This window comes from Merops nubicus, unplaced genomic scaffold (assembly GCF_000691845.1).
Source record: "Merops nubicus isolate BGI_N331 unplaced genomic scaffold, ASM69184v1 scaffold21558, whole genome shotgun sequence".
In the NCBI taxonomy this organism is placed as follows: domain Eukaryota; kingdom Metazoa; phylum Chordata; class Aves; order Coraciiformes; family Meropidae; genus Merops; species Merops nubicus.
Genome location: NW_008623921.1, coordinates 1 through 8,798, shown reverse-complemented (window position 1 = coordinate 8,798; position 8,798 = coordinate 1). Strand labels below are relative to the sequence as shown.

At 39.5% G+C, this 8,798-nt stretch overlaps 1 protein-coding gene across 1 annotated transcript; it reads right to left on the bottom strand.

The window, feature by feature from the left end:
- Positions 1-274: 274 nt before the first annotated feature.
- Positions 275-8,465, bottom strand: LOC103777689 (anaphase-promoting complex subunit 4-like). The gene is made up of 12 exons (XM_008945250.1): positions 8,421-8,465; positions 7,433-7,489; positions 7,213-7,269; positions 6,583-6,676; positions 5,007-5,104; positions 4,440-4,501; positions 4,318-4,356; positions 4,129-4,230; positions 2,938-3,015; positions 2,179-2,349; positions 838-961; positions 275-490 (listed from the first exon to the last, which is right to left on the bottom strand). The coding sequence occupies exons 1-12, from the start codon at positions 8,463-8,465 to the stop codon at positions 275-277; spliced, it is 1,143 nt and encodes a 380-aa protein (XP_008943498.1).
- Positions 8,466-8,798: the final 333 nt, after the last annotated feature.

Genomic DNA, 8,798 nt, shown 5'->3' with positions numbered 1-8,798 from the left:
CAGTATTCAGAACTGAACTACAAGAACATCAGTTGGTGTTTTTCTCCTCACCTATAAAAAAAATTACAAATGGAAAAGCTCTCAAGGAAATTTAGGTCATACCAAACCACGTGCCAGACAAAAAAGGGTCCAATAAGCACACTCTAGAACACAGTCTCAGCTGAGAAGCAATACAGAATTCTGACACACAACATCTTCCTGCAGCTGTTGGTACCATCTCTGCAGTCTGAAGTTAGATTACAGTCTTGCCCCTTTACCAGTACAAAAGCCTATGTCAAGGATCCAGACTTGATTCAGGTTCTTCAGTTTCATCAGGTAGTTCTTCAGCAGACGCACCACATACATTGTCCTGGTTGTCCGCAGACCGATTTAGCTCATCAGGTTCCCCAGCTGCAATCTGAATCGTTTCTTCTTCCTCTTCTTCCTCAGCTTCCCCATCATCCTCTACATCCATCTCAAACACCCTCACGTGACGGAGATTTGAACTTAGCTATGGAGACATCAAGAAGTTTCCATTAATAAACCCATGCACCAGTACCATTTTAAATGTCAGTCAGTAGCTTTGAAAATAGCCTTTATCTTTGAAAGGGAGGTATCAAGGAAATTAGCAACTTTTTTTATTTCTCTGCAGGCCAAAAAGTAAAACAAGGAGAGCTGTTCTGTTAAAGTTTGCCTGTGCTGTGTTAGGAGAGAGGTATCCTGACAGACTTACAACAGATTATGAAAGCATAATCTGTCTGTTAAAGCTTTGATAAATCTCAAAGTTAGCAGAAACAAGTTATCATTCTCTCCTGTCACAGCATGGTTTCTTTAATAGTTCACAGATACTGTACTTACCACGCAGGAAACTTTTCTAATGCCATTTACAGAAACATACTGAGCTTTCATATTCTCCAGCACCCTCCACTGATTCTCCAAGAAGACAGTACGTGTGGGTATGTCCCCACTTTGCTCATCCAGCCTGCACATAGCAAGAAGAAAAGCACACACCTAGTACATAAGGAACAATTCCAGTCCTAAAAAAATCCTCAGTCAGTCCATTTTCTTATGTCCAAGTTTTATTATATCATATGCAACAAGCAGATAAGTATTGAAACCTTCGTAACAGAGTGCTACCTGTGTTCTAGAGCAGGGGATCCAACTGTGGAGACATAGCACAGTTCAACTGAGGTAAGAGATTACAGCAGGTGAGAAGGGAGTGGTAAAGCCTGATCTTCCCACAAGTAACAGCTACAGCAGGAAGATGAGGATGGCCTTCCTTCACACCTCTCCTCTTCAAGAAGAGGAGTTTAAGAACCAAGTCCTGGAGGCAATACCTTTGCTTACACAGAAGTCTGGCCTCCCTGACCTTTCAAAGATGTATCACTCCAGCTCACCTCCACTTGTAAGGACTGGGTGAAGGAACTCCCTGCCTATTACAGCAGCCTGGATTAGTTTGAACTTGCTTTAAATATTTTTCTGTTCATTCTTCAAGGCACAATTTCTTTGTGGCATTAAAAAATTTACAGTTCAGTATAGCTCTTCACTTTGAGGTAAAAATGTTCTTAAGCAATGCACCAGAAAGGCATAGGGTGAAAAAAATAAAAAGCAAGTGATGTTCAAGGACTAAAAGACTGGATTCACTGCATGAACCACATTGACCTTCTTCGTGTGTGCACTTCCCCCAGATCTCCTCTCTCTCACTCTCCTTTCCCTATGCCAACACAAAGAGAGGCACCAAATCTGATGTTTCAAGGCTAAGCTGACAATAGTTTTAAGGGTGACTACAAGGGGAAAGATGAAGAAATACCTGTGTACCCTCACTGCAAGGCAAAGGCATATAAGCAAATATGCTGAAAACATCCTCAATTCAAGTATTCTGACCAGAAAAGACCATCATCTGAAGAAAGAAGACTTTCAGTCCTACAGTGTGTGTTCAACTGGTGCTCCCGTTTCATGAGAGCCACATACACCATCCTCATTCAGTCTCAAAAAACCAAAATCAATCCCAACCCAATCCCCCCCAAAAAAAACCCACAAAACCAACTGTATAGGAAACTTCCATCTTCCCACCCCATCCTCCTGGGCACAAAAAAAGTTTTTGTCTTTGAAATATTTACACAGGCACAATGCATGAGCAACTGGCTTAATCTGCATTTCAGTTTTGCATTTTCAGACTTGCTCAAGGTTTTTCAATACCTTTTACTAGAATCCCAGATGAATTCCCTGTCTGGGTCCTCATCTGCATATACTGAAGATAATGGCAGCTGAGCCAAGACTCTCTCCTTCCCCTCTTGTTCCACAGTCTCCTTCAGAACTACAGTTACAGTTTCATCATCATAGAAGTGTGCATCTAAACAACTGTAGCATCTATAGAAAAATAATTTAGAAAGCATCAAGGAATAAAAATATTTCAGTTCTGTATTCACTTTAAGTTGCACATCATTCAAGTTAAGAGGTACTCAGCAGATAACAGTGAGCTTCACTGTACACGACAAAAAAGGTCAGTCACACAGCTAAGACACTGAAGGACAGTCATAACCACATCAGTCTGCTGTATCATGCAGGAAAAATGATTCTGAAGGGAAAAAACCCAACCAAACTATAAACACAACTGAAGGTACTAACAGCAATCACATCTGGCCTCTCTACATGAAAAGGATGAGTTTGGCCTGCCATGCCTTCTAAGATGCCTTCATTCAGTCATATCAAGTCTCACTCCATCCTAAAGAACATTACAGACATAAGACTCCCACAGTCCTGCAGCTTCATGCACCTCTGTCGTTTCTTGCAACCTGACCCACTCAGGGACTACAGGCTAGTCCAGTGTCTGAAGTAGTAACTTGCAGGATAAAACTCAAACTATAATGCCTGGGAAGCTAATATAAAATAAAGACTAGAAAATGAGTCTTCAATTTAGCAATCTGCAATTCTGGAAATAAAATCAAATATACTGACCTGGAGTCTGAGCTCTCATTTATAGTGTTGTTCAAGAAGTTTCCAAACTCCACTGCAAGAATTCCATTACTGACAGACCTAGAATAACAGTGTTCATTATCTCAGTGACTAGTTTCTTTTCCATTCATGGAGAATCCAAAGTCTCTAACAGTAACTATGCTAAGAGATGATGTAAGCCTAAGTTTAGCATAACACATGGCTGCACCCCAAAATGATGTAACTGGTGGATGGGAGGAAACTTTTTGATTTTTTCTGCCTCTCAGCAAAAAATGACTAATGGGAGTCAAATGGGAAAAATATGTCTGGCTTGTGGGATGCAGTTCTTTGTGCTGAACTCTTGGCTCGGTTGTCCTGGTCTCAAGTCTGTTAAGGTACCTGCTACTCAAATTGACAGAAGACAAGTTTGGACTCTTTTAGTTATCAGCGAGGGAGGAAATAGGACAGAAACTACACCACAAGGCTGTAATTTTGTCACCAGCAGCTCTCAGTTGGAAACACAAAAGATGTGTTCCCTTCAGCAATAAAATTGCTTTAAAAATTCCCACTCCTATCACAGTTCATAATCTCCTCGAATTAAATGACAGATTATAAAACCCAGTATTTTAGAGAGAGGAGTTTTTGTTATTTTTTAAACCCAGGTCATTTCAGTGATCCCACTGACAGAATGTATCTTAAATAGCTGTATGAGGACAAGTAGGCAGTGACAAACTGCACCTTGGGCACAGAAACTCCTGAAGGTACAGAAAACTGCACTCCACAGAGACATATTCTGTCTGTTGCACCTACAAGTCCACCTCCTATTTTTTCATAAACTACAGGCTGCAAGGGGTTGAGCAAGGAATAATATTTACAGTAAGAAAAAGCAACACTGAAAGCAAGACTCCCTGTAATTTTTCAGAAGTTTGCATAAACAACCAATTCTGTGAGGAATAAAATTAAGGGAGTCTTTAGCCTTTTCCTAAGCCTAAACCCATGTTTGGTCTAGTATTAGAGTCAGAAAATGTAATCACAACAAAAACTCCTGCTGCAGCTTCGTACTGCACTTCTTAATGTCCTCCTCGTTTTCTCTACTACCAAGAAAGATGGTATTCATGCTGCTCATTCCTTCTTTTTACAAGTAGATTCAAATTGTAATTGCTTCTGTACCCATGTGCCAAAGCTCACGAATCACTTTTTGCTTTTTTGACTCACCTAGAAGTATCAGTATGTCTCCTCAAAATGTATATCTTAGAAACAGAATTCTCTAATATGGTGAAGAGAACATAATGTATATCGGATGTTTTGTCATTCCATCTGTAATGTGGGGGAAGGAAATGAAAATTTAGGTCAAGTTTTAATAAAAGGTAAAACACACAGCACAAGGAATAGCAGCATACTTACAGAAATGGTAGCTTAAATAATTGAGGTGTGGAATCTTCACTGAAAAGGAAGACCAAACCAGTTCATAAAAATGTTACCATAAGTTTATGCAACTGAGCTTTAGAAACAATGTAAAGAAATACCTTTGAGAAGTTTTGTAAAGAGACATGCAAACTGCTTGATGCACTGACTTTCCTATTACATCCTACCAAATACAATGAGAACAAGTCAAAAAAATCCAGGCAGTTATTCATAATTATACATGTTTTTGAGAAAAAAACCAACAAACAAACAAAAGCACCCGAGCACATCAAAGAAACATCCACCAATATTTATGCTGGAACAAACATGCCTAATGCAAACACTGCTGTCACTTCATACACTTGTTTCATGCTTCTTCACAATATATAGGCTAACGTATTGCCAGCTAACACAGTTCTCTAGTACACAGTGCATACACCGAGCTAATTAACATTAAAAAGAGATACCAAAAATGTGAGAACAGAAGATGGGGGATTTTTAGTTTACATTACACTCCCTCTAGCCAAAGGCTTGAGACATCCTAGTAGTGGTGAACCTGGATTACACGCCACCATCTAAGTTGTAGGCACTCTAGACAAAGATAAGAACTTCAGGCTTTACTAAGCATGACCACTCTCTACAGCTGACTGCTGCCCCTAAAAGTTATCATTTATATAAACGGCACTTACTGCTGGCTTTTGTAAACACTGATCAATGACCCCTTCCATTTGCCTTTTGACAAAATGCAGTGATTTCTCAGGATAATAGGGAAACAGAAGAGGACTTTCTGTAAAGAGATAAAGAGATTTAAATAACGCTTGCACCTCTTTAAAAACACCCTGTGCTGTTACTGAAGCGGCAAAGTGGAGCGAGTCCAGCGGAGGGAGGCTCAGTAACAGGGTGGCAGGGCTAGAAGCAAGGGCTGACAGGGAGGAACCCCCTGGTCTCCTTCAGCAGCCTAAAGGAGGTGTTACAGAAGACACTGTTCTCAAAGCTGCACAGGACTCGACTGCACGAAGCCTTGAGCAACCCAGCTTAGCTTCAAAATTACCCCTGCTTTGGCTGGATTAGGTGACCACCTAAACCATTTCCTGACTATAAATTCTAACTTAAGTAACTAACTGGTTTACAACATGAACTAAGCAAATGAGACATTGGAGGCTTGCCTGCCTGCCTCTTCTGCTTTTCTTCACAGTGCAGTCAAAATTCCAAAAAGACAGAATTGCATTTATGTGAGACCTAGAAACACAGTTGTCATAAAACATCTTGTTTAAGCACAACAATTTCCCTGCTTTTTATAGTAGCTGTGATTCGGCTTCAATAGGACTGACTCGTTCTTATGAAATTAACTACTTCGTAAGAAGACATTTAGCTTTTAAGAGAAATCTCATTACTTAAAGTAGGTAACCAATGTTTCTTTTCCAATTTTCAGCTGGAAAAATGATAAAAATTACATCAACCAACAAAGCAATATAAACCACCAAAGATGGGTAGAAAGTGTCAATGACAAAAGCATTACTTGTCCTATAATCCTGTAAATATCTGTATTAATTTGGCAAGTATACCAACAAAACCACTTATAAGCCATCTCTACAAACAGTCGAGAATCTTGGGCAATAACAGAAACGACCAGTCAAATAGCCTACATATTTAAAGCATCAAACATTTTCAAAGTATGTCTAAAAATACATTTTCTAACTACTTTTCCAAATGAAAAAGCTACCACTTCTCCCCATTTTATTGAATTAAGTAGACTGGAAAAGGCAAATTCTACTACAAGCCAGTTTGTGCTGTACAAGTTTTACAGTCTATGGTTTTTAAAGTTAAACAAGGATTATTTTCACCACAAGCTTGTTCTACTCCTACTTTGCTCTCACCATCAATTAACAAAACAGTCTCAGACTCCTGTGAAAGAGAGCAATGTAGGACACTTCCCCCAGCCATGACCTAAGTGTAATCATTACTTCCTAAAACTGGAATTGAGATCTCTTAAAACAGACAACTCCTGGGATTCCTTCTAAGCCAATATTTCTGCAACTGGTGCATAAAAGGTAGGAAACTCCTAATACTCAGAAAATGGTAATTGACTGGGTAAGCAGCTACATAAAAACTGTGTAAAATAACAAAGCCCACCGATTTTATTCTATTCAGAGGAAGACCCATGAGTAACACTACGGAAATAACTTATAAGCATAACTCTTCTACATTTTTACATTCTATGCATAACTTTGATTCACTTTTACTTTTTACTGAAGCATGCTTTACCTTTAAGATGAGTACTGTTTTTAAGAAAGTTAAACCACTGGTTTCCCTCTGTATTAGGTGGTGACACAAGATCATCATCTTCATCTTTCAAGTACTACAAAAAAAGGCAGACATTTCTAAGATTGCATTTTAAGAATAAAGGATGTTAGAATTCTCCTCCAGCACTACTGCTCATGAGTCTGCTCAGTATTTCTTCTTAATCTAACATGCCCTAGTTTAAAAATTAAATATTCCACCCCTTCTAGAAGCAGTAAGAAAAATCAATTATTGACTAAGAACACAGTGATATTTCCATAATAAACTGATTTTTAAATTGAGTCTGAGCACAAACATTTTGAAATCCAGTGATTAATGGCATAAAGAGAACAAACATTTCAGTTTTGTATTACTATTTTGGCTGCAAAGAAATTTCACCCTTTTCTTAAAAATATAGCAAGTGTAAGGTAAAACAATAAGATGGTTTTCAAACACATTTTCTTGATAATAGAGGAAAATAATTAAAACACTCTACTGTTATTGCTATGTGCAACACAGAGCAAAAGGGACAGAGATGAGAAGTGGGCACAGCTTTAAACTCTCCATATAAGAATTTTCTTTTATTCTTTTTCCATTTATTCTCTAGTTCTTTACCTGTCCAACTCTCTCCACATTGAAGTATTTTCCTTTGCGATTGTAAAGTTCTGGTGCCTGAAAAAAATAATGCAAAACCCCCCATTATTTAAATTGAAAGCTAATGAGCAGTAGCATACAAAAAGATGACTGAATTATGTTATTGTAAGATTTTGCAGATTCAATTCTTGGCAGGAGGAGTACAGTTATATGCTGTATTTGGCAAACCAGTACAACTTACCTCATTGAAGTGTTCAGTAAGAAAATCAGCAACAAATGTGATATCTTTTTGAGTCATCTAAAAGGAAAAGAAGTGGTGAGAAAAGCAAAGGATAAGAAATACGTTTCCATGAGCACAGAACACAGGGTCTGCAGGCTGAACAAGAACAGATCCCTCAGCCTGCCCTCACAGGGCAAGCACTCCAGCCTCCAATCTGCCTGGGAGCACCCTGCTCAGCTCACTCCAGTTGATTCACCTCTGTCTCGTACAGGAGACCCCCAAGCTGGACAAAGTATTCTAGATGTGATCTGGTGAGTGCTAAATAAGGAGGGTGGCTACTTCCTGTGCCCTCCAGGCCATTCTCCTGTTAGTACAGCCCTGGTTACTGCTGGCCAACTTTGCTGCCAGGGCACACTGCTGGCTCACGCCCAGCTTGCACCCACCCACAGCCCCAAGCCCATCCAGCAGAAGAGCTCTGAGCCAGCTGGGGCCCTGCTGTGCAGTAGCAGGGGGGTCACTCTTCCCCAGGACAGAACCCTGCGTTTGTCCTTGTTGAACTTCAGGAGGTCTCTGTCTGTCCATTCCTCCAGCCCATCTATTTCTTTCTGGAAGGCACCTCTGTCCTGAGTGCACTAGCAGTTTCAGCCAGTGTGACAGTGTCTGCAAATCTGATGCAGATGTATTCCATCTCCTCCACCAGGGTACCGGGAAAGATGTTAAAATCCCATTCTGGGTAACACAGTAATTTATGGCACATACCCAGCTGCTGTCCACAGAGGCCTCGCGTTCACATACAGTGAACTAAAAAGAGTAGCATTAAGGAAGTAAACAGGAAAAGCAATTCATGCGAGACAGCATATTAGTGTGAATCTGCAGGCATCAACTTTCTCAAAAAAATGGCACAGACACTATCCTTTAGATTTTGGAGCAAAAATAAACCTTTAATCCTGCGCTCAAGTTAAGCAGACTACAGAGTAAACCACCGCTTATTAGAAAATGTTACTACTACCTTGTTCAGCTCAGGAAGCACGTGATCTTCTGACATCCTCAACATGGCTGAGGGGAAAATTGTATTTTTATTGCATTAATATTGTTTTCCTAATACACTTCATTTTCCATAGCTATGTAATAAGACACTGCTGATAAAATAGGAAAGATTAATTTGTCACAAGCAAGAGCGTCTGGAATGGAGAATTATGAATTGAGACTGAAATTGAGCCTCACTTGGCCCCCTAGCTTCCAATACAAATCTTGGAGAATTTTTATATTTAATCTTTTCCATCTGCACTGTACCCTGTCCAAGACTGAGAAGATTATTATAAAAAGGGTTTGTAAGAATTTATTCATGTGCATACTAAGAGTAGTAAAATGGATATATATATATATA